We start from the raw sequence: 26,337 nt of genomic DNA on the forward strand, positions 1-26,337 counted from the left end.
AATACGTGGACCACAGTCCACATGTGGTCCCTGCTATGCAGCGGAATTCAATGGTGGCAAAAAACTTTTTTTTTTAAAAAAAAAAAAAGGTTTGTTTTGGCTTTAATGGCAGCGTTAGCACTACAGAGCCCCTTGCTTGCAGGTCCAGGTGGGCAAAAATGGTCCCTGGACATTGCCCAGTCCTGTCTAGAGGGTGAAACTTCAATGATCAGGGAGGACTTCTGTACTTCTAAATTCTGCTTCCCCCATGCCCCGCTCAATTTCTTCCCAAGGATACTTTCTAATAATGAATTCTGACAGATTTAAAATATAAACTAGAGAAGTAAAATAAGGCCTAACCTACGCATATTGACCCTGTTCAGACGACATGCTAAGCCACAGTGGTTAAGCATTTTGAGCTACATATTATGGCTTAGTGTGTCGTGTGAACCATTCCTAACTATGGTGGATACATAATCACAGTTTAAACACATTCACTAATCATTCGCTGCAAAAATATTAGAGGCCGAACCGTGGCTTAGTGTGTTGTCTGAACAGGCTCACTGGATTGTATCCAACCCTGGCCATTTGCCCTATAGCCCCTCAAATATGCTCCAGAGAGTTGGGACACCATCCAGAGCAGATTTGGAGGCTGTAAGGGAGAGGAGAGCCACAGGAAGTCTACTCACGCAACATTGAATTTAACCCCCTGCTCATATATATAGGCTGCAGGAAATGGCTTCCATGTTGTGGCTGCTCTGTGTGGCAACTGTACCATGTAGAGCTGCTTGTGATGTGAAGAGTCTCAAGCAACCACCACATGATGCTTATAATCAGCAGACCTTCCCTCATCCTACAAGTGTACTTAGCACACGCCTGGTGTTTCCAGACCCACATTGACCCTGGGATGCTTCCTTACCTGATGTTGAGTCTTGTGTTCCATCTGTCCAAGTTTGCTGTTCATCTTATCCTGCACTGTCACAAACTCAGCTTTGATTTCTTCCACAGCAGCTGCCAGCTGGTTCTCTACTTTATTTATCAGTGGCTCACAACGACATCCATTTATTGGTGCCTGCAAGAAATGAACAACTGTAACAATTCGGTCCTCTATCTTAACAGCAGGTTTGGTGAAGATGGTTGGAAACTAGGTCATGGGGCCTACAGGAAGAAAAATAAATGGGAAGAAAACAGACATGCAGTTTGTATGTATAAACGAATGAATAGGAATGGAACATAAATTAGAAGTGAACTGTTTTGGAGAAACAGAACTACAGCCAATAACTTAAATAAATCACTTGATATGCTGCTGTAAAAATGATCTTATAGCAGAACCACAGCATTTCACATTTATGATCTTTATGATCTCGTCTGTGTGATGTTTTGTTTTGTGCCAACAAATATCAACGATCCCTCCAGTCTCATGTTAATTAAAAAACCTGAGCCAAGAAGTATTAATATTAATACTCTTTGGGAATATAAGCTCAGTTTTTGCTTACTTAAGATGTTAAGATAGAGGGTTGAATTGTTATAGTAAAGGATATTTAAAGCCATGCTGGCTGGGGAATGCTGGGAGTTGTTTTCTTGTCTAAGCATGCATAGGATTGAGCCCTTAGTTAATGTTTCAAAAAGCACTGCATCCATTTAGGAATAATAATTGTTTAAAAATCCAAAGCGGGTGCTTGCAGTTTCCGATTCTGCCACTTTCTTCACTACCACAAAGTCATGTCCGTATTATTGTATATACCGGGGGTCCCCAACCCTTTTGGACCCATGGATGTATTTGGGGATTTCAGAAACTGCTGTGGACGCCGCCACAAAATGGCTCCCGTGGTGGATGTGGCTGGTCACACAATTGCTGCCATGGGGACCTGGCTACACAAAAGTGAGCTAAAGAAGTTGGGTGAGAAGCGAGAAATAGCAAGGCTAGGGGGAAATAGCAAGGCAAGGGGAGAGGGGAGAGAAAGAGCAAGGCTAGAAAGAAGAGTGCCCTAACATTTTCCAAGGTTCACCTTAAAACATTTTTTAAGGGAGCAGGGAAGGGACAACTTCATGGGCACCACTGGAAGTCCCCAGGGGCATCATTGTACCCATGGGTGCTGCCCTGAAGAGCCCCTGGTGCATACCATAATTTCCTCCAAAGCCCAAAGAAAAATAATTAAATCTAAAATGTACATAATTTCTTCAGAAATCCTTTCCTGTTTTATTTCCCCGGGTAACACTCTATGTGGCATACATATACTCTAACGGGAAACTACTCCGTTACCTGCATGATTTTCCCGTCTTTTCCACGGTAAAGTGTATACAACTGGTAGGCTCGGAATTCATGGGGAGGGGGTGGAGATGCACAGCGGTGTTTGCTTCTGCGTTTCAACAAGTTCTGCTGAGGGCCAGGAGGCATCTGCTGGTCAGCTGGCGATGTGGGGTCAGAGAGTGCTGAAACCTGGTTTTAAAAGAAATGCACACAGTTTATCGGTATATATAATCCTCAATTTTTCTGTCTAATTTCATTTGTTACTTCTATAAATGCTGAAACATTCCACCTTCTTCATAAGCAGATGTATTTCATATGTGATTCAGACAATCCCCATTTTAAGGCAATAGCCAAGTTCATGGCTAATTGCGTTGTCCTTTAAATAGCCCAATAAAATTAGCGAAGGATTCAGGAGTAACGCACAGAATGTTAGTTCTCACATTACCTTTACTGCCATTGCCCAATTCATAAGTAGGTGCAAATGCGACCAGAAATACTGAGCTATTTTAATTTTTACAAAACAATATTATGGATTTATTTCTATTTACAACTATTCACATCCTGGAAAGCATTTTTGAAAAATGGGCTGAACCAGAAAGCCTATTCTTTTGCTCATCTACACCTATGAGCCTTGGGGAAGGGGGAGGATCTCGGGTTTTCCAGGTTCCAAGATCCTCCCCCATGTGCGAGCAACATCAAGGGGGGGGGGGGAAGAGGGACATTGCAGGCACATTTTATTTATTTTTTACTGAAGAGGAGCCAGTTGCACTATTGCAAGGCCCCAATCTCCACCGATATCGGGGCCCAACCCCCCTTGCTATCACAGTGATGGCAAAAATGCTGCTCCCCACCCCAGAAGGGCACAGAGTCTCCCCTCGCAGCTCTGTGCCCATTTCCAGTGCCGTGCTTACTCACAAGAAGGTGGGATCATGCAGTACACCTGCGGTCCTCGGGATGGTCTCGGGACCATGGGGAAAATCTGGATAACTGAGCAGCCGGTTACCCCATAAAATGGAAGGATCATCTCTGCCTGCCCCCAAGATCCCCTGTGCACCTTTGGACACACAGGGACGATCCAGGGACGCCCCTGGAAACATGGTGTAGACACGCACTTAAAGTCTTTTAAATACACCCTGAATGCGCTGTTTATATTTATTTCAACCCATATTAAAAAATATCAAAAACCAATGCTGAGTCTAAGCTTTCCTGTGACAGAGTCCATATGAACCTATAGAAGGGCTCGATGTCTTTGACAGAGGTAGGCATTGATGAAAAGCTTGGCCTTGATGGAAGGAGAAGAAAGACACTGCCTGGGTCAAAAGGGGGCCCTTTGTCACTTTTCATCTACTGCTACCTTTTCTCTTGGTTTCTTCTTTTTAGTCTTCCTCCCTCTGAGTTCTGATAAAGGTAGTTGTGCTTCATCTTTCAAATCACTTCTCCCTTGAGGGGCCTGGTCACTGCTGTGCGTGTCCTCAGCAGCTGAGGCACTGCCCTGTTTCAAAATAAAAGACACGGGCAAGGATGCAATGGACCCACATCTTTATTCTCAGATTGGTTTTTGCATTCAATCCTGATCACCAAAACTGCATGAATCCCAAACAGAGGCATCACCCAGGTTACAATCACAGGGACAAACATTTTGCTCCAGGGCTTACAACACAGTGATACGAAGTGAAATTCTCATGGCAGATTCAAATACTTTGCAGAGGTGGAGGGCTTTGTAGCATTCAGACCACATTCCTGGCCTTCTAAGTATACAAAGCTGGCTTTACCTTGCTTTGAACCACTTCATCTCTTGGGACAGACTGAGCACGTCTTTCCTCTTTAAGTCTCTCTCTCTTCTTCCTCAGGCTTCTTCCACGATTAAACCGTGAGACCTGCATATAGAAATATTTCTAATTGATGCTATTGAGTTGGATGAAGTATAACTCATGACTAACTTAATCTCTGTTGATGTCAATGGTTCTACTAAGACCCAGTCATCCTGGTCTAATTGCAGGAAGGGAAGGTAGCAGCTGGTTTCTAAAAGGTAGCAGGCACAAAGCAAAATTCTACGATGGACGTAGAATACGATGCTCAAATCAGCTGCACCAAATACTATAGAACAAAACAAGGAATGCATTCACACTCCTTAGCACTAGTTTCTATGCATGTTAGCAAGTGTGGATTTGATCCAGACTTAGTCATGCTCACAACCTATGAACAGGGCGATTGTAGGTTGTTTACTGAGGAGCGTACCAGAAATAGTGCACTCACTTGCTCATGCTCAAGAAACCACAGATTAAGCAACCCATATGTTAAACAACCCATGGGTTGTTGTTATGTATGAAACAGGTCGAAGACTGGATCTAACCCTATAGGTCTGCAAGTAGAATGGATTTCCCTTTGCAGCCTCCCACATGCCACCAATCTAGAGTGCAGTGAGGAGGAGAGAAAGGGGGAAGCCCCATGGTGAAAGTGGAAATAAGCTCACACAACATTGGATTTAACTGCATATCAACAAGCCTATCTTTGACATCACCAACTTCACTTGTAGGAGAGATATTGATTCCAGAGTAAAAAAAAAAAATCCGTGAAATGGTGCTTCTGAATTTGACATTAATGAACCACATTCATGATGTACCTGAGGGGCTTTAGTGAGCAGAAGGGCAACTTCAGGGTTGTTGTGCTCCTGGGCGACTTCTAGGGGGGTCTGACCAGCCTGTAACAGAAAAAGGTCACGTGTTTCTTCCATTGTAAAAACTAAAAAAGGTACTGAACACCTATGACCATGTTACTAGATATTGTCAAAGCTAGCATTTCAGCCAACCTCCAGCAGGAAATAACTAGAAGCAGTAAGAAAAAGAACGTCAGCACTTACATTGTTAATTACCGTCCCATCAGCTCCTGCTTCTAACAACAGTTTGGCCACCTTCTTATGATTTAATGCAGCAGCTACATGAAGCGCTGTATCACCAACCTAGAAGTTACAAAAGCAGAATGCAACTTACACATGACCGCTTCGGCTTTTTACAGACCGCTCCGGCCTGTGCCATCCCCGAGAAAATGTCACACAGTAGCAATCAAGTAAAACTAGATATTTGAAAAGGATCTGATGGAAACCACAGCCAGGGCTTATCAAAGCAGCTGCAAAAAACCTAAGCTTGCTCAATGGCATGTTGGATTCCTTCAGACAATCCACTTCTACTTTACTCAAAATAAATGAGCTTAGATAAGGGCAGTTCAGCAGAAAGACAGCCCACCAAAAGCAGGCTAAACTGCATCACTTTGAAAAAGGTTGTCTGACCTTATTTGCAGACAGAAGTAGCTATTATTAACCAGTTAGGTGAGAGAAGCAGAAGCACTTTATTCCGATATTGCTCTTATAGGCAGTTACATAATTTCTGTAAGACGGAAAGGGTAGGGGAACCTTAATGTCAACATTTGGTGATGGCAATGGACACGCAAGTGTCTTCTCAAGAGTCCTCCAGACGTATTTAATGAAATATAACACTGAATCAATGGCCACAGGATGGGCTGATGTAGGCTGCACACTGCACCATCCCATCTCTGCTATGCAATTTGCACAGATATTGATACCATCTAGCTGCAACACTCATATAACACCAGCATAACACTATCACACTGGCAATATGAATTGTATTCCCTTATTTACCCTGCCAGGGCCATAGTAACTCGTTTTCCACATGCCAGTCCTTGCTTATATACAATTTCATCAGTATCCATAGGGAGTATTTTGTTTTAAAGCAAAGCAATATGATACAAGGTAATTTATCTCAATATCTTCTAATTTTGAAATCGATGTTGCTGCTTTTACTTTACAGGGTGGAAAGAATTTTTTTTAAGTGTCAAATAATAAATGTAAATGCAACAACAAGTTCTGACATGACGAATGGAAGATACACCATTTCTTTAAGGCCGTTCTTGACACCAAAATCAAATGTATGCTATAGTAACCCACTAATTAAAAAGGGAATCGTTTCTTCTGCTTTCTACACAGTTCAGAGCACAACCCTCTATTCCAAGTATCGGAAACAGCTTATATTTGGAAAGCCTTATAGAAAATGGAGCACTGTTGCAATGAAGTTCATGCACTGACCTGATTTTTTTCATGGACAGAACAGAAAGCACTGAGGAGCACCCTAACGATGGGTAAGTGATTATAACGAGCTGCCACATGCAAACAGGTATCTCCTGCCTAAAAATAAGGGGGGAAATGCAAATCACAGAAAGAAAGCTCCAGCTAACAGGATGTTTTCCACATCGTATGCTGCAATCCGATGCTGCAGCCCTATGCATCCTCACCTGAGAACAAGCCCCATTGAACACTGTAAGACTTCCTTCTGAATAAACATGCACAGATTCTGCTGCATCTTGTACATGACCCAACTAATGACAGAGCAGTTATTGATATTTCTTTTCCTCAGATATCAGGGGCCCAGTTAGTTGGTAATTATGATGTTATGATTCAATAACGGTAATTTGCTTATACACATATTATAGTTGTAGGCTGCAGACCTGAATCCCTTATTCTTTCTGGCTTCACTAGAGCAAGCAGGTTGGAAAGTTGGTTGTCCTCTTTTAAACTGACAGATTTTTAAGTCTTCAGCAGACCCATAACATGAAACAATTAAAAACACCCTTCAATTGATGATTAATTTTGTGCAGGAGCTGTTATGATCCTCATTCCATGGAATAAGCAAACAAAATATGGAAGTTGATACCTTAAATTGGCTCAGATTCTTATGATATGGGTCCATTAAAATTTTATGTGAAATTTCATGTCGTATATATGGCAACATGGTATTGCTATGCAGATGATGGTCCAATAAACACATCACTGAACAAAAAAGACTCTGCAGATTCTAAACGATTGTTTCATATTGACCCTGTTCAGACAACATGCTAAGCCATGGTGGTTAAGCACTTTGAGCTAAATATTATGGCTTAGCGTGTTGTGTGAACCATTCATAACCATGGTGGCTACATAACCACGGTTTAAACACGCTCACTAACCATTTGCTGCAAAAGGATTAGAGCCCTAACCATGGCTTAGCATTTCGACTGAACAGGACCAATAGTTCACAGTAGATTACACAGATTGGGTGCTCACCTATAACATGGGGGATATATTAAACTACCTGTGTATTTGCTTCAATGCAGACACTGCTCTAAAATACACAGACACATTTTCAGTTCCAAAAGGAAGAGTATGCGTGGAAGAGTATACATGATCCCAGTAAATATTCCCATTTTCAAAACAGAAGAATCTCCACAGAAGGTTGCCAATATTTAATTAATTTTAGATAATATTTAATTAATTACATAATGTTTACTTAATTTTAGAATGGTTGGCTTTAATATGGTTCGGTTTTTCATTTCATTTCATTTTTTACGTTTTGGAAAGGCATCTAAATTAATGAATGAATCAATTAGAGGCCACTTTCCAGCACAGCGACACACACATTGAAATTCATGGGGCTAAGTGTATCGAACGCCGTGTCAGATGGTGACTCTATATTTATTTTTAGCTTCTACATCACCCATATTTAGTAGCAGATTTGATTTGTTTTTTAAATGGTTCAAAGAGAGTCCTGTATTCTACATGACCTTTAACACCTCTGCAGTGCAATCCCATTCATGTCTATTCAGAAGTAAATCCCAATGAGTTCAATGGGACTTACTCCCAGGTGAGTATAGTATTGCAAAATAAGAAAAAAGTCTTTTGTGAACATGACACCTGCTACTACACACACACATAAAAAACACACACTCTTCACATCACTATTTAATAATTTGGCTGCTTCCCATGGTAAGTGATGCCAGCAATGTTCACTTAGAAACTTCTTAATGCACGTTCACATTATTTACGTCTATCCAGATACCCTGCATTTTTGCGGGGTGTGTGTGTGTTCTATTACATCTACACACACACACACACACACACGGCAACACTCACATTGTTTTTGATATCGGCCCGAGAGCCTCCAAGCAGCAGGACCCGAACACTTTCAGAATGGCTGTTTTGGCAAGCCAAGTGCAGTGGCGTATTACCTGCCTTTGGAAAGAGAAGGGGGAAAATGAATAATCTTTAGAAAGGACACAGAGTGGATGAACAAATCAACTTATACTACTTTCCTTCTCTGATTCTATAGGTTAAGTCTGGTCTCCATACAAAATCCATCTGCAACCTAACACAGACACTGGTAAAAAGGAAACAAAGAAGGGCTGTTGATACTTTCCTCATATTATGCTATACATATAATTGCTCTTGCAATCCCTTTAGGCATCTGTACACTTTTGATACATACCACTCTGCAAAGTTGGATCAAATGTTTTGGGAAGAAGCAGATAAGAATTTTTGTCTCTCATAACAGTCATACCACATACACCCCTTTGATGAGTAAAAATCAGGTGCAAGACTGAATAGTAAAATAATAAAGAATGAAAGTAGCACAGTAACTGAACCAACATGACGGGAGATTTTTATGGCAACATTGTCACTAAGGGCTACCTGATTTGCCACATTTGCATTTTACATCTTGACACTTCACTTTTCAGTTAGGAAACTTATATGAAGTTGTTGCTAATTTTGCTTTTATAGATGATAGATACCCAGCTTGTCAATTTCAACTGTGGCCCCTTCCCTTCTTACTTTGAAGAAACAGCCTTTGGAAACGATGGAACAAAGGACCCCCTTCCACTGTCCAGAGAAGTGTGGGTTGAAGTGGTAAAGAAATTCTGTGGTGTTCTAGCCCAATTGTGAAACTACCAGAAAAATGAAGCAGCCAATTTGAAGTAAACTAGAAAAATCAAGCAGGCAAGTTTGCTACCAGGGTTGTGAAAATGACCAGAAAATAATTTTAAACTCCTCTCTCTCTCTCTCTCTCTCTCTCTCTCTCTCTCTCTCACACACACACACACACACACACACACACACACACACCAAGGGTGCCAAGAAGCACCCACTCCAGAATGTTGGGAGAAAGGATGTGTGGCCTGCATGGATGGAACCTAGTGAGAGGCACACACCTTAAAAGTGCTACATCCCATGAAGTGTGAGCAATAATGGGAATTTTGCTCTTAGCTTACAGTAGAAGAGCAGGGATTGGCCGAGCTTGGTCTGGAATCACCCATTATAGAAGGCAGTTCCCTTCCCCTTGGTTTTGCAGCTCATGCATTCGACTTTGTTCAGAATAAATTGGATTTTTATTGCCATCTCCTTGTTAGTCCAATTCATTTTCACACACCTGATGGAATGAACCCCTTCCATACTGATTAAGACACTAGAAGGCCTTCTAGTATTCCTCAGCCAGAATTAATGCAACATTCAGTGCAACTGAGCACTTTTTTGTGTTAGTTGTCAAAATACACAGTTTCCTTCACAGAGCTTCATCATGAGGGAATAATCTAGAAACAGTCAATTAAAAACAAGATGAAGAGTTTTGCTAACAAATGCACTGCCACTTGTCAAGAAATGTCACTGCTGGAAACTACTGATGAGAAGAGCCCTCTATTTTAAAATAATGTTCTTTCTCTGTTTCCTTTACAGTACAACTTGAAAGCTCTTTTCTGCATGCATCTCACCTTGTTCCTGGCAAGAACGTTCGCTCCTGCTTTAACAAGCAGTTTGGCCGACTGACTGAATCCATGCCAAGAGGCTTCGTGGAGAGCTGTGTTCCCATCCTGAAGAGCAGGCACAGAAAAACAGAAGTTCAATGAAAAGTGTCCATATAGAAAGGAATACAGTATGCAGCCAGAATTCAATTATTAGGCACAGTACATTTGTTTCAGGGATAGGCAACCTGTGGCTCTTGAGATGTTTTGGACTGCAGCTCTTATGATCCATCACCATTAGCTATTCTAGCTAGGGCTGATGGGAGTTGTAGGCCAAAACTTCTGGATGGCCACAAGATTACAAAACCTGGGTATGAAAGAACCCTGGTTAGCATTAACTAGAGTACACACTGCTGCCTATGCAGCCCTTAACTGTGCTTAAACCAAGCAGGAAATTTTGCATATGACAGAGGAGCAGGGAGATTAACCACCGCTAAGCAATGGGCAGTGTTACATCTGCACCACCCATAGATAGCTTTGCCCTCAAACAATCAGTGGTAATCAGTGCAGAGCAGCACAATACTGAGCAAGAAAACAACAGAGCTTGGCAGCTTTCATATGATATGAAAGCCCACTGAAAAGTGACAACCAAAATGGGGAAATGGGTTAACAGTATACATATTACCAAAGTTTAACCACTGTAATATAATTTTCAAGGGCTGGTACTTGTGTGTGGTCTTTTGCCTTATACTTCAAATTAGTCATTTCCTCCCCAAATGACACAAATAAGTTTGAAAGACCTTCCTCCTGAAACAACATAGCACAATCATTACCAGTTTTGCACATTTTCTCTTTACCTTGTCTTGCCTATCCAAAGCGCACCCTTCATGGATAAGAGCTGAAATTACGTCTGTGTTCCCTACAACAGTAGCTCGATGCAAAGCTGTCTGATCACCCTGCAAAGAAAACAAAAGATTCACTAACACACATTTTGTTGCAAATCTACACCAATATACATGCAAATATATTATACACATCAATACAACCCTCTATAGGCAGCAACATACACAGGGCTACTGAAATACATTCAGTCTATGGGTGCAAGGCAAATCAACATCCTGGTATCCAAATCCTTCATAATGGTCACTGCCACAATACATTGTTATAGCTGTTAATAGACAACCCAACCTCTTAGGGCAACTCCACATGTTATGCATGGAATGTAGAAGAAAAAATGAAATCTAAGTGTAGATTGTCAAGTGTGAAAATTATTCACATGTATTATGCAACTTGTACTTTAATGTACTGGCTTCGTATGTGGCAACCTATACAGAAGTCTCACACTCCCCCCCCCATTGTGTTCCTTGTAGCAGAAGTAGTGTGTGAAGCAATACTTGCTGGTAGAAAAAGATGTTGGAAGGGTCATCCCCCTTTTCCCCAACATGCACACACTCATGACACACGCACACCTCTCAAACATGGCTCAATCCATGTCTTTCCTAACATAGCTCTACCTAGCAACTTATGTCTCACCAGACCTTCAGAAACAGTGTCCAAGAACTACTCAAGTACCTCTGTGTATTCATCAGTCATCCAGTTCAGATGTAGCAAAATCAGTCAAGAGAAGCTCTCTGTAAGCCAATTTAAATGAAGTTTGCAACATCTGTTAGGATGTAGTTAGGCCAATCAACAACGCAATTAAGATGCACATTTGACTGATCAGCCAAATATTTAGACTAAAAAAGTTGCACAGCAATCCTCCATAAGGTCCTACTGATTTCAATGGGACTTAACACCGGTAGAATTATGGCAAGATTGTAACCTAAATTCATCTGAATAATAAAGGGACTTCAGCAAACTAGATTTGTAACACTCTACAAAAAGCTTCAGAGCCTATCATTCACTGGATCCCCTTCTAACAATGTCATGATTGACAACACTCCACAACACAACATTTTGCTCATTGGGGGTAAAAATGACTGTATATGGTGGAAGTGGTTTGGGCTCATATTTGCTGATTCCTATGCATTTGTTTTTAGGACACAGAATGACCTAGTTCACCATGACCAACTGTGGAATAAACTCCTGCCTCTGGCCTACTCACCACTTCCGCTTCATTTCTGCTTTTCTTCTAAGTGACATACAAACCTGGAACCTGTTGAGAAGGAAACAACCCAGACTTTGGAGTTCACATATCACAACAGAACAAGGCTGGGCCCCATGGTTTGTTGTTGGGTTAAACTCTGTGTTGTTTTCCCCTGAACAACTCAGAGTTCTAGTTCCCACATCACAGCGTTCCTTGGTTGTTTACTGAAGCGGAAGTGGCAAGCAGGCAGGAAGCAGCATGTTCGCTTGGTCCCGACAGTCCATGGCTTACATGTGAACTGGATCAATGTGTGTTCAAATATCTTCACCCTAAATAAGCAAGCTTAAATGCAAGCTGAGTGGTTCCACACAGAGCTTAGCCTGTAGTCACATGACAGTTTGCAGTTCAACTGCAAATCTGTTGGCAGGGAAAACATGCAAACGCCTTCAGGGAGCACTGGGGACCACTTCATTTGGAGAAACATTTCAAGGAACAGGGACTTCTGTTTTTCTTATTATTTTAAATGTTTCCTGCCCTTGCCCCACTGGTGGCAGGGCAGGTTAAAAAGTAAGTAAATATTAAAAATAGATGGGCTCAATGTTGGTGCAATAAGCACTAGTTGAGTTGCAAGAGGGGCACTTACTTTACTACTGTGCTTCCCCCCTGCCAGCCTCCAACATGGTTGTATACACATTTTTAAAATAAATACTGTGACCATATTGACATTTCTTACCTTCATTTATAATATTTTATATCTTAACATTTTATTTTTGCTTGCCAAGTACGCACTTTTAGGTCCTTCTTTTGAGTTCAACTGTCTACCTTTGCTTGTTTTACTTTTTATTAATGGAAGTTTTGTTTATATTCATTATGAAACAAGGGAAGCATTTTCAATGGAAATACAATGACGGCCTAGAGAGCCATTCAAGCAGTTCGATTTGGGTGTTCTGCCTGTCTCTGAGGGCATAAATCAAGCAAAGGAGATCCTCCCCTGATAAATGAATGAAAGGGCTCTGCTCACCAAGGAACAGATGAGATATAGTAAGGTATGCCACAGGGGGAAAGGCTGAATTAGCATAGGAAGCTGCCATATCAAGTCAGACTAATGATGCACAGCCACTACTCTGAGGAGCCATAGAGCTCCATGACCTCAGGCAAAGGTCCCTCACATTATCTGCCAACTAGTCGCCTTAACTGGAGATATCAAGGGTTGAACCTGGGACCTTGTGCATGCGAAGCACGTGCTCTACTACCCCAGTCCCTGTGATCCCTCCACATAGTAGCAGCAGCATTTCCCAAACAAGAGCAACTTAGATTGTAAGCCTATGCGGCAGAGTCTTGCTATTTACTGTTTTACTCTGTACAGCACCATGTACATTGATGGTGCTATATAAATAAATAATAATAATAATACTGATCCCAACACGGATTAGTTAAGTACCTTTAATTTCAATAAGCAACTAAGATAGGGGAATTCCATATTTCTGTAATAGGATGCATTCTCTAGATCAGGCTTCTTCAACTCAGATGTTGGGGAGATTTGTTGGGCCCTCCAGATGTTTTGGGTGATAAAAGATGCTGCCACCTCCAGTTGCTTTGGGCTACAATTCTCAGCATTCCTATCCATTGGCCATGCTGAGTGGGGTTGATGGGAGTTGGTCCAAAACAAATGAAGGGCACCAGGTTGGGGAAGACTGCTCTAGGGCCTAGAGAGCTGAACCTATAATATGGCATTCTTCTATATCGGTTGCTTATTAAAAATACCCTTTAACTGGTCATCTAGGCTCAAAGAATACAGGGCTGCAGAACCTATTTCAGCCCAGAGGCTGAATCTTGCTTTGGAGAAGTTCTCGGGGTGTCACATTCCAGTCACAGGCAGGGCCAAAGGCAAAAGGGGCAGGACCAAAAAACAAACAATGCCAGCAAATTGTATTCTTAAAATTCTTACTGCCCATAAGCCCTTAGGAGAGGCATTTCAGAATGTGGAAGGGGGTGGACTGTACAAAACCACCAGGAAATCACCAAACCATTAGTGGTTGGGGAAAAGGAACTGGGGTAAGGGAAAGGGGAGGCATCTGGAGAACCCAGGGGTCTGGATTGGGACCCCAAGTAGTCCAAATCCGGCCCACAGGCCTGATGTTCTGCGCGTCTGCTATAGTGAGATATAACAGGATCTAAAAAGGAGGTTCCTTGACTATTTGTGAAAATAGAAAACTATCAGTCGTTGCCAGCACTAAAAACATTTGGGGTGGGTGGGAGGAGAGAGTAAGTTTTCATGTATAATTTCTCCAAAACAGCATTAAAGAAACACAACTAAAAACTTTACAAATGTTTGGGTAATGACAAATGTTTGGTCTTGCTTTTGGCTACATAGTGTTTCACAGATCACAGACGTCAGTGCCCAGAGGGGATTTACAATGTATAAACTCGTGATGCCATACTAATATTCATAATGAATAAATGAAATAATATTGATTGAGATAGGACGATTTGTGCACACAACCTTGCATTAATTAGCAGGATATCTGACAATTTGCTCCAGGAAAATGTAGTGTTATTATAATTCAAATTATAAGAGAGAGTAATGGCAAATCACATTTTTTTCCACAGATTTATGGGGCCGGAAAGAGCTACAATGATTTCCTGCAGTTCAGATCCAAACCCTTCTAAATGGTGGTGCTCAAGAGCCAGCTGTTGCAGATAGAATGGATTAGACTAATGATTATTTCAAAACAAAAGACCCACTTGCTCACCCGCTTGATAGATTTTTGTTGTAACAATTATTTTAATTAGTTCAGAGTGACAGCAACAAGAAAAACTAATGTAGTTCATTAAAGGACTTATTAAACATGCTGGCATTTGAGAAAGACAACATCTGCTCTGGGAAACATTTCCCTCCAATTAAAAGGAATCTCAAGTCACAAAGCAGAAAGTTGCATTTCCAGTGCCATAATAACAGAGACTAATTGAAATCCAGCCCACATCAAGGCAGAAAACATGACAAAATAGTTATGTAGGCCAGCTTGCCTTGACGATCACAGTGGTGTGTGTGTGTGTGTGTCTTGGATGAACAAGTACACATCCATACAGAATTTCTCTCTAGTCACAAAGTATTAGAGATCTCTTCCCTCCCTTAGCCTTGAGTATGTCATGTGCTTCTAGGGATGTGGGTGGGGAGAAAGAAAAGAGGGAATTGCGTACGCTGACCCCCACACCCTATAATTTATTTATTTATTTTATTTATTATTGCATTTATAGCCCACCTTTTTTCCTCCAAGGAACCCAAGGCAGCATACATAATCCTCCTCCTCTCCCTTTTACCCTTACAACATCAACCCTGTGAGGCTGAGAGTCTGTGACTGGCCCAATGTCACCCAGTGGGTTTTCATGGCTGAGTGGGGACTAGAACCCAGATCTCCCGACTCCCAATCCGACACTTTAGCCATTACACCACCCTGGCTCTCTATGCCCAAACTGGGCAATAAGTGCCTACCCAGTGCCTGCTTACCCTACCCTGTGCCTGTTTGCATTCTCTTCCCCTCCTTATTGTTTCATTATGATTTTATTAGAATGTAAGCCTATGCGGCAGGGTCTTGCTATTTACTGTTCTACTCTGTACAGCACCATGTACATTGATGGTGCTATATAAATAAATAAATAAATAAATAAATAAATAAATAAAATAATAATAATAATAATAATAATAATAATAATAATAATAATAATAATAATAGTGCTCTATTAGCTAGCAAGAAGTGGTGTACTCGCCTACTCTCCTTTATTTTCAAGTAGGAACTATTTGCTGCGGACTTGCAAGGTCACTGGTAGCTGGTCAATAACATTTCTGGGTCGAAGAAGGAATATTCTTCTCCCCACAGCACTGGCCTTCGAGGATAAGGTGATTCCACTGGAAATATGGGTACTTGTGAGCTCCACAGCTGTGCTTAATAGATAATTCAGTGGTTAACATATTGAGAAGCTGTGTCATATATGGCCAGTCTAGCAACCCTGCTTATGAAAGAACTGTGTTTTTCAGCCTTTTGAATCCATTCAGGCTCCTTGATGTTTATGCCAGCCTTCCCCAACCTGGTGCACTCCAGATGTTAAGACCATAGGCATGCTGGTTGAGGATGATGGGAGTTGTAGACTAACACATCTGGAAGACACAGGTTGAGGAAGTCTGGTTTATGTGACAAGTTATACTGAGATAACGAGCTTTTCTATGAGAGACTTTTACTGTGCACTTGTCATGAACTACACGGAATCCTTTATGGAATCTTTAGATGTCATGACCCTCCAGTTTTTAAACAGCATTTTCAGTGAGTTTTATTAGAGCAGGGAAAATGCAAATTTGTGTGAACCTCCCAGAGACCTTCAGCTATGGAGCGGTATAGTAATACGATAAATGAAATGAAATGCATTATTTGTGAAAGTGAAAGAAAATACCTTTTCCGCTTGTGTTTCTGCACTATCCGCTATAGCACAGTGCCACTGTGGAAAAGGTTATGTAGTGGGAAAACAGAAAAGGAAGTGCTCCTTGTGTAGTGCTTGGATCTCAATTCTGTGATGAAACCAAAAACAGATGTAGTGGATGAACAGGCTTGTGTAGAAAAGCTCATGAGCTCTGAAACCCCGTTTCAACAACATCTGATTTGTTTATATGTCCAAAGAGATCAGGAGCAAGATCAGGAACTCATGGTTCACAAATAGTAATGTAAAATAAAATAAAATGCAGTTTTATTAACCCTACTGGGAGGACTTAAAAGTTCCATAAAGAAACAGAGTGACATATAAATGATCCAAAACAATCAACAAAACATTTGTAGCAAAACAACCCTTGTTTTCCATATGTAATGAGTTTCTATAAACTGTGACAGCATCCTTTGGCTCTTGACTGTGCAAACAATTCCTGGGAAGTGTTTCATGTAGATATGAACATTTAGTGGGACTCTTCTAGGAAAAGTATGTCGGCTGAGGACCTTTTGGCAAAACATCATATGAAAGCCAGACATGCAACCATGCACTTTTAAAGTAGCTCTGACATGCCAAGTGGCCAGTCCCAACTCTACATGCCAAGTGGCCAGTCCCAACGCTACATGCCAAGTGGCCAGTCCCAACGCTACATGCAACTGTGTCAGAGAGAAGCTGAAGTGAAGAGTGCTAACCTCCTTCTCTCTTTGCAATCTTCTAGGATCTTTTCTAGCCTTTCTCCTCTGTTTTTTCTGATCTTTTTCTTCCTTGACTTCTTTGACCAGGGCCACTTTCCCCTTGACTATTTCTGAGGTGTGTGCTGTGTGAACACTCATTGACCAATCAGAGATGGCATCAGGATTCCAATAGGGGCTTGCAGGATTAGCAGGGAGAAGGAAAGAGTTACTTCTTGGGGTTTCATACTCTAGAGAGCTGGTCTCCACAGGCAGAAATTCATAATAATCCCATTCCAGGCCACTGGAGGTCATTCTTCAACTAATAAGATCTTTTACAATAGCTTAACGATCAACATCTGTAGAACACGAAGTCAGCATTTTAAATACTCCACAACATTTTTAGAGTTTCTTTATGCTATGTAACATTTGGCAGATGAAAAGTTAATTGGGCAAGTATCTATTTACTACAGAATATACAAATAAAAAAGTTATTGTCTTTCACAACTCACTGAAAAACAGCAGGGCAAAGGGCAGTGCAATCCAAGAGGCTACAAAAACTGTTTTCCTAAGAACATTTAATCAATAGTAAATTCCTTCGGTTGTAAAAAGCCAATGTGGGATAGTGATTAGAGTGCTGATCTAAGACTAGGAAGATCCAGGTTCAAATCTTCACTCAGCCATAAACCTTACTGGGCAACCTGAGCCAATTGCTCCCTCTCAGCGTAATCTACCTCACAGGGTTGTTGTGAGGATAAACGTGGGGAGGGAGGGATTATGTACACCATCATGAGCTCACTGGAGAAATTTAAAGTGCAATAAAGGGGGATACCAAAATTTTAGGTGAGGTGTAAATTGAACAAAAATCCACAAGGACTTAATAAAAAAGAAGATGGTTATATTTGGCAACTACATTTCATCTAAGGCAGTGAATAAAGTCTTGGGGAAAAGCTACAGGAAAAGAAAATGCAATTATTTCATCAAAAGAACTTACATATTGGATGGCTTTTAAGATAAAATCACTTTATTTTTCCCCTGCTCAGCAAAAGTATTATATGTATTCATGATGCACAGATATTAATGACCATCAAATTTTGCCAGTATCCTGTAAAAATAACTCAAGGCTCACTCTTCTTCTTTTTAAGGATGATTACAATATATTAGCCCCACAAATGTCAAAGAGCAATCCACAAATATTGTAAAAGTTTACACTGGGTTTCTGTGCCACAAAGCACTTAGTAATGTCCCAGGCAGTATAAATGCAAATGTTCTTGCCATGGATTTCACACTTCTGAATGGTGTGAATGATCTGATGGGGGTTGGCAGTGGAGTTGCCAGCTCTGAGAGAAGCAGAACTAAAAAGAACAGCTGTGAAAAAGGAGAGCCAGGTTGGGGGGGGGGGGGGGTTGGCTTCTCCAAAGCCCAAATTTCACGCCAAATGTTTGCACATGTGAACATTCAGCAAAACCATGATACAATTTTTTTAAAATAAAAATAAAAATCCAACAGTATATAAAATAAACTCTTCTTTCACTTAAAGGCACTGTTCCTTTATTTCTGCTTATAAACATTTTTAAAGGATCTCAAAAACATTCCTTGCAGGTTTTGAAAATAAGCCCCAAGGCACTCATTTGCAATGCCATCGCCTTTGACAGACCCCCTTACATAGTGAATTATAAGGCTTTAGGAATAGTAAAACAAAGCAAACATCTGTCTTAGATGGAAGCCCTTTCTGAAGGAAAGAACCTGTTGCTGTGTTCTTTGGACTCTTACGGTTGCAACTACTCACATCGTCCTGAAGATCCACATCACAGCTTGCTTTGAGCAAAATCTGGACAACCCGGAGATGACCCTTGTAAGCCGCAAGATGGAGAGGTGTCCGCCCATGCTGTAAACAGAAGTTAGCAACTGCTGAAAAAGTTTTAAAGACAGTCGCTGTTGCACAGCACATGAACAACAAATTGCAATGTAAAATTGTCAGCAGAGAGCGAAATAAACCCAGCCAGTTTCACAGTGTAACTAAAAATAAATGACAGAGAAGCAGTCAGTTAAAAGTTAAGATCACAGACTTTAAAAGGCCGGGAGAATTTTTTTTAAAAAAAAACTTTGCCAAGCACTAGGCAAAAAGGCTTCAGGCAAGCCTCTCTGACAAGAGCATCCCATAATTCAGGTACCACTGCAAAAACACAAAACACAAAAACCCACTCTCCATGGTAGCCCTTGCCTCACTTCTGAAGAGGAACTCAAGCTTCAGGTTCAATACAGAAGGCAGATACCTTTTAATTAGAGATAGACATTCTACTAGGAGGTTAACTATAAAACCCTTCACAATGTCTGTCTGAAAACTTAGGAACGTAGGAGGCTGCCTCATACTGAGTATTGGCCCATCCAGCCTAGTACTGTTGACACTGACTGGCAGCATCTCTCCAGGGTTGCAGTTAGGAGATTTTCCTGCCCACCTGGAAATGCCAAGGATTGAACCTGGGGCCTTCTCTATGCAAAGTATGCAGAGGGCTTCTGCTATTGGGTGGTATAAAAATGCAATAAATAAATAAATGTAGGTGATGTACCACTGACCTACTACTGCCCTTCCCTCTTGAACTCCGAATTACTGTTTAGAAGCTACAAAATTATGCAACCTTTTTTTTCTTTGCAAAAATAAAACAAAAGGAAAAAGATCAACATACACAGGAACAAAATAAAATCCAAGAAACATTGAAATTGCACGTTAGCTAGGACTGTAGCAGAAGAATCACCATGAAAATACAAGCAATGGCCTCAATTCACTGTTGGAGAAGTTCCATTCTTTCAGTGTGGCTTGCAGGGAAACTGGGTGTAAATTTCCTTAAAATTAACATACTAGCATGCTGTGGGTATAAGAAAATTAACCAATCACAGAAGTGTTGAAAAGAGGATGAAAAAAGCCCTCAATCATGGTTAAATCTGGTTAAACCAAGCAACAGGTATACAAATTAAGTTCAGTTGTTAGAATAAGGTAACCATGGGGAACAAGTCAGTGCAGACACAGTAATTTATTAATACTCTTTCACCAAAAGTCATGCTTCCTTTTCAAAAGGCAAAAATTCAGTTTCCTAGCAGTGCAAACCTATTTCCAACTTATGCCCACTAGGCGGGGATCACTACAAAATTCTGCTGTGCTGACAGACAGAATAACAGGAGCTAAACTGAAGTTGCAAATTTACACAGCTGTTGTGCCACCAATGTGCTTGTGAGATGTACCACCAATGTAATCCCTAGTCTGTTGGGACTATGCCAACACAAGGAGAAAAACTGGTTGGAACTGGGTGCCATGTTGGGGTTAAGGATAGCGGAGTTTGGATTTCTATGACTCAGTCCTGTGGATTCTGCTGTGGACCAGCTTTTTCCACAGACTTGTGGCCTGTTTTTTTCACTTGGGTGTGTGTGGATTTGCACTAATTCATATTAGCACTAATTCACCTCTGAGCAAATTAGCACAAATGTGCATTAATTAATTTGCACTTAATTAAGTGCAAATCAGCATGAATGTGAACTCGCATCAGTGCAAATTAACACAAAAAGAACGAAAATCTAGTTAGTTTGTTTATTATTTACTTATTACATTTATATCCCGCCTTTTTTTCCTCCAAGGAACCCAAGGCGATGTACATAATCCTCCTCCTCTCCATTTTATCCTCACAACAACAACCCTGTGAGGCAGGTTGGGCTGAGAGTCTGTGACTGGCCCAATGTCACCCAGTGGGTTTCCATGGCCGAGTGGGGACTAGAACTCGGATCTCCCGGCTCCCAGTCCAACACCTTAGCCACTACACCACACTGGCACTGAAATTCTAGTTTAAAAAATCTGATTCCGTCAATGAGCGAAAAATGCCTGACAATCCACGAAACAGACAGGATGGATTTAACAAACCCCATACACCCCTAAGTCAGGGTGGGTGGAGCAGAGCATACCTGAGTTCCTATGCTCCCCAAGAGATGGGTCAGTCCTCCAATGGCGTAGTGTTATGCCAGCCGAAAATGTAAGTAAAAAATAGCCAAAGGCAAGGGTGGAACCAAGTAATCTTCAACATTATTATTATTATTATTATTATTATTATTATTATTATTATTAAAGTGCCAGGCACCTGGCACTTTAATAAAACTTTTACTAATATTATTGTTGAAGATTACTTGGTTCCACCCTTGCCTTTGGCTATTTTTGACTCCCCCACGGGGTTTTCCTTGCTTTCGCACTAGCCAAAAAGGTAAGGCAAGAAAAAAATCCATTCACCCATCCTCTCCCCCTTTTGGTTCTACTACCACATTGGCCAAGATTCCACCAACACAGGAGCCATGCTGCCCCTGTGGGTTGAAATTTCTGACAGCAGCATGATGTTCCCACCCTCATCACAGTTGATTGGTGACTTCTCTGCATACGTAACATGGGGGCATCACTGATATGTAACATCATAATCGGTGGATGGTGGCAGAGTTGCTAGGGTTTCTCTAGGAGTGGCTGCTCCCTCGCTTCTACTGGCGTTCTTCTGTTTTCACATTCACTTCTCACAGTGCCTAGGATCATGACAACATTATACCTGGCAGAATATTGGCATAGGGGCTGCCAGCACAAAGGTATCACAATTGTGGTTATTGTTTGCTTTTCTGAATTTTACTATCCATGGGTATTTTAATGGCAGCTTTCAGATATCTAGTGAGAAAAGCTATCAAACAAATCAGTCCCAGGGTTTGATTTTCATCTGCCAAAACCTAGAGTTCTTCACATGCCCACACAACTATACTCTTTTTGGTGTCAAAAACGAGCTTAAAAGAAATGAATAAACAAACACATTTTCATGGAATTGTCTTCCTCTTAATCAGTCAAACAGGATTATTTGGAGAAGATACCTTAATAATAGCATCCTTCCTGTATATTTTGATTTATTTCCCCAAAGCTTTTATTATAACTGAAGTTCTTTTACATTTACTTTAGTTTCAATGGTCTCTGCAGCATCACCTTCCCACGTTTTCTTTATAAAAACAACCACCACCAGACAATGTATGACATTGTATTTACACTTATTGGTGTTCCCCGCCTTGATCCAAACGGAGAGGCGGGTAAGAAATGAATTTTATTTATCATTATTATTATTATTATCAAAAATTAAATCCTAAAAAGTATAGCTTTGATTATACACTGAATAAGCTACCACTTATATAAGTATGATCTGATCCAAAGATGGCCTTTACAAAGGCTCTTATTAAAGTAACAGCTGGCCCAAACATGAGGAGTACATTTCCTTTTATTTTTCCCTGGAGGAAATCCAGGACTTCATATTACTTTCAGGTAACGGAGTAGTAAGAAAGTTCAACATGTCTCTAGACAACATTAACACACATACACTTTGGATTGATAAATGATTCTTGAAGGCAAAATATAGATTATAAGTATGAATTCAAACACGTTTAGGCCTGTGTTTTTTGACTCCTTGCAATTGTTAGCTCTAATTAATACATCAGGGTGACTCATTTCTTCATATGACGATCTCTCGAAGGAAAACAGTTGAAAGGCGTTTTTATTCAGGTGGGCCTTTGGCATAAAAATTGGTCTGTTGCAAAGAGGTGTTTAACTAGCTGGTACCTTTTCTTTCTTTTATGGTTGCTGTGTTTCTTTTATTGGGTTTTTAATTTATTTGTTTTTATTCTATGTTTTAATTAGGATTTTATTGTTAGCCACCTTAAGTGCCATTTGTTTGGATAGAAATTAAATAAATTAAACAAGGCAAACCAGGAGTTTAACTGGGGGTGGAGTTGCTTGGGAGCATTGTGGACTGTCCGCTTCTTGCCTAATAGAACCCAGACCATTTTCTTCTTAGTGAGAGCTCCCTCACACTAACAAGAAAATGGCAGTGGGTGCAGCAGGGTTATTTAGGGAAACCTGTACTCGCCATGTCAGACATGGTAGGTAAGTCGATTCCTCATGAAGGTAGCAGTGCCAACCAACATGCTTAGCCTTATATTGCTGCTGCTGTTGGAACGGGACTGCTCATTCCTCAGGCCTTCCTATTTATTTTGCACATGAGGCCACTGCACTGTCCACTACTGTGGATGTACTAGTAGCAGTACCACTCTGCCTTACGGACCAACACAAAATGGGAAAGAAGTCTCAGGATGCTGTGGAAAAGTCTATTGTTCAAAAGCCCGACGCATTTCGGCCTCTTGCTTTTTTTATTAGGCCTTCTTCAAGGGGTTGTAACAGTACATATATAAAAAGCAAGTATGAGACAACACAAAACTTAAACCTTTTCCAATTAAACACCCTGCCTACACATGGGCTAAATGAGGAGTTGGAATTCTTACCACTCCTGTAACAGCCCTGTAGTTTTGAGACATTTCCTGGCGCTTGCAATCTCTGTCCAGATATGAGAAGACCTTGATTGAATTGCCCTGTTATCATAATACCTGTAAGAAGCTCAGAGAAAAAACTTGTCTAATAATATATAAAATACATAGCCTTCAGTACATCCCATCTAGTCATCATCACAAAACAATTTGTTGTTAATAATTTCTGAAGTTATCGTAACAAATATATAATATTTCAACTGTGTTATATTATTAAATATATACACAGGGCTTATCTACAATGTGCAATAAAAATTTTTTAATGTGTTTTACTGAAATGTTATTGTCTACACGTATGCATAGGCCGTGCTGGCAATAATGTCTCATAATTGAAAAAGGTTTAAGTTTTGTATTGTCTCATTCTTGCTTTTTATGTATATATTGCAGATCCTTGGAGAAGCCTAATAAAAAAGCAAACAGCCAAAACCCGTCGGGCTTCTGGACAATAAACTTTTCTACAGCATCCTGAGACTTTTCAACCTTTTTTGTTCATCTTGGATACTCATCCACCTTGCACCCCTGCTTTAAGGATCAGCATATAAAATGGAAAGGAATGTCTGTAGGAAAGAGACTGCTTGATAGAACTTCACCAGCTTCACTACAGACAGCTTCCAGCATAGATGTTTAATTTATGTACTGAACATTTACATGACCTAACTAGCTTTTTTTTAAAAAAAGGGGATGGATTCCCAAATAGTGCCCCCACATTGGGTTCTGGGAGCCTTATGCCATCAGGGCTAGCAGCACTAACATTAGGAAACAAAGCATTACATGACTGGTTAACAAGATTTTATTTTCAAGTCAAAGCTTAGTTTCCAACCAGTCCAAACGACACAATTCCATTTTACTGAATTCTGATGTATAACAAATATACATTTCTCACTGACAAGGAAACAATACCACATATAGTGTGAGCCAGTGTGGTATAGTGGCTAAAGTGTTGGACTGGGAGTTGGGAGATCCGGGTTCTAGTCCCCACTCAGTCATGGAAACCCACTGGGTGATTTTGGGCAGTCACAGACTCTCAACCCAACCTACCTCACAGGTAAAATATATGATATGGGGTGGGGTGGGAGTTACAAACATGTCTTGAATTTTTAAAATTTTAGTATTTAGGAAAGGAAGGTGTGTGACAAAAAAAGCCCTTTAAAAAATCCAACATCTTAACAAAGAGATTGCTGAGAAAGTTGTGTTTTGAAATTGAAGTCAAAAGTTAGTTGGTGGAGCACAACAATCTCACACACCCCATCAATATTGTGCTGTCATAGTGTCCACAGCACTTCACATCCATTGTCTCAGCAAACTTTACAACAACTTTGTAGGGTAGGTGAGTATTATCATCCTATTGTAAATGGGAAGCCAAGGCTGAGACGTAATAGCTAGCCTATGACCACCTAATCAGATGATGACAGAGATCTTAGCTGGGGACTTCCTAGTCCTTTAGCCACCACCGTACACTAACCTTTTTTTTTACATGCCACAAAGTCACACTGAAAGAGTCCATTTGCTACCATTGCATGACCCTTCCTTATTCACTTAGCACAAAAAATGACCTTATTTTCCTTTTAGGTATCAAAGGGTTCTGTTATCAGAAACTGAGGTCAAGAGCAGGAAGGGGCTGGATGGATGGCACAGATCCAACAATCTCTAATCAAGGAGGCGAAGTTGACAGAAAAGAGGAAGTAGATAAACAGCATGGTGTTGTCTGCCTGTAGGGCCTGGGAAGAGATTTATATGCTAGCATTAGCCAAGAGACCAGGGAGACATCTTGTCTAGTTGACAGGAACACCTCGAGAAAAAGGAAAAAAGAGTTATGACAGATGGAGGGGAGGGAAGGGAAAGGGCTGGGAATAACAAGGCAGGGGGAAGGAGAGACAAAGAAAAATCCACTTCATTGGGACAGTTTGATTCATTCCAACAACAAAAAATCTACAAACCAAGCAAGTTCTTACACATTCTAAAGATGCTTTAAGAGTTCTGGCTTTTGCTCACTATGGTGTTGTGTCGTGGATGTAAAGTAGCACAGAGACCAAAGTTCCAAAGCCCCAGAGAAAATTTTTCCATTTTGGATTTCTCATCTTTAAATAGGCATTTTTCCCCATTACATGAAGCCCCTTACAACATTTGCTTGTTTTTGCAAATGCTCCCCTCCCCCACCACACTATGCATATACTGGATGAACATGGACAGAAATATCTGTTTTTATCTCATAGGCCACATGTTTGTGTATCTATACAAATATGTAAACAGAGAAGTACAGAGATCCGTTGCCATTATTTCTGAACATTCACAATAAGATCTATTACATATATAAACACAAATGTGGCACATGACCAAGAGCCCCCCCAACACACACACACAGCCCCACACATGACCAAGAGCCCCACACATGCTGTCCTCAACATCTTTTTGACAGTTCCTGCTGCTGCAGAACACCGCAAGACCCACCCATTCTGCTTCTCCCTTTCTAGCATCTTCTCCAAAGCATGGACATTTCTCTCCCACATATATTTCCAATCTCCAGCCAATCCTTTGTTGAAGGATTTGTTGAAGGATGACTTAACAATTGTGGAAAACATTTCCTTCTTGTGCTAACAGTCTATTAATAGCTTTTAATAATGCATTAGAGAGCTTTCAAGATTCCAAATATCACAGGAATGCAATTGAGCTTCTTTCAACCTCTGCACCTAGGGATTCTTCAACAGGATTAAAATGCAGGTATGTGAATTGGCCGTGACTCCAAATCCTTTTCTACAAACAGATATTGACTGTTTGTGAGTTTGGATCTGTGTGAAAAATACACACAGATGTACAAATTATTAGCAGCGATTTATGTTCATGGCTGCCAATTCATGCAGTTGGGTCACCATGCACCAGTTCAAACCATACAAGGCTGTATCGATTGAAAGGGTTGGTTCACAGGATTACAGAGGGAAAATAAG

At 40.8% G+C, this 26,337-nt stretch overlaps 1 protein-coding gene across 2 annotated transcripts in view; it reads right to left on the bottom strand.

The window, feature by feature from the left end:
* ANKRD6 (ankyrin repeat domain 6) overlaps window positions 1-26,337 on the bottom strand; it is a 78,225-nt gene that overhangs the window by 7,507 nt on the left and 44,381 nt on the right. Inside the window, exons 4-14 of one of the 2 annotated variants that reach the window (XM_063124881.1) lie at window positions 18,807-18,905; window positions 10,645-10,743; window positions 9,818-9,916; window positions 8,190-8,288; window positions 6,330-6,428; window positions 5,091-5,189; window positions 4,854-4,931; window positions 4,003-4,107; window positions 3,585-3,722; window positions 2,243-2,419; window positions 899-1,051 (exon numbers count right to left, since the gene is read on the bottom strand). In XM_063124881.1, coding sequence (XP_062980951.1) covers window positions 899-1,051; window positions 2,243-2,419; window positions 3,585-3,722; window positions 4,003-4,107; window positions 4,854-4,931; window positions 5,091-5,189; window positions 6,330-6,428; window positions 8,190-8,288; window positions 9,818-9,916; window positions 10,645-10,743; window positions 18,807-18,905 — 1,245 coding nt within the window. Of the gene's footprint in view, window positions 1-898; window positions 1,052-2,242; window positions 2,420-3,584; window positions 3,723-4,002; window positions 4,108-4,853; window positions 4,932-5,090; window positions 5,190-6,329; window positions 6,429-8,189; window positions 8,289-9,817; window positions 9,917-10,644; window positions 10,744-17,038; window positions 17,335-18,806; window positions 18,906-26,337 lie in introns of those variants that run through there. The other variant, XM_063124880.1, reaches the window with a different exon arrangement.

This window comes from Elgaria multicarinata, chromosome 4 (genome assembly GCF_023053635.1).
Source record: "Elgaria multicarinata webbii isolate HBS135686 ecotype San Diego chromosome 4, rElgMul1.1.pri, whole genome shotgun sequence".
Taxonomy (NCBI): domain Eukaryota; kingdom Metazoa; phylum Chordata; class Lepidosauria; order Squamata; family Anguidae; genus Elgaria; species Elgaria multicarinata.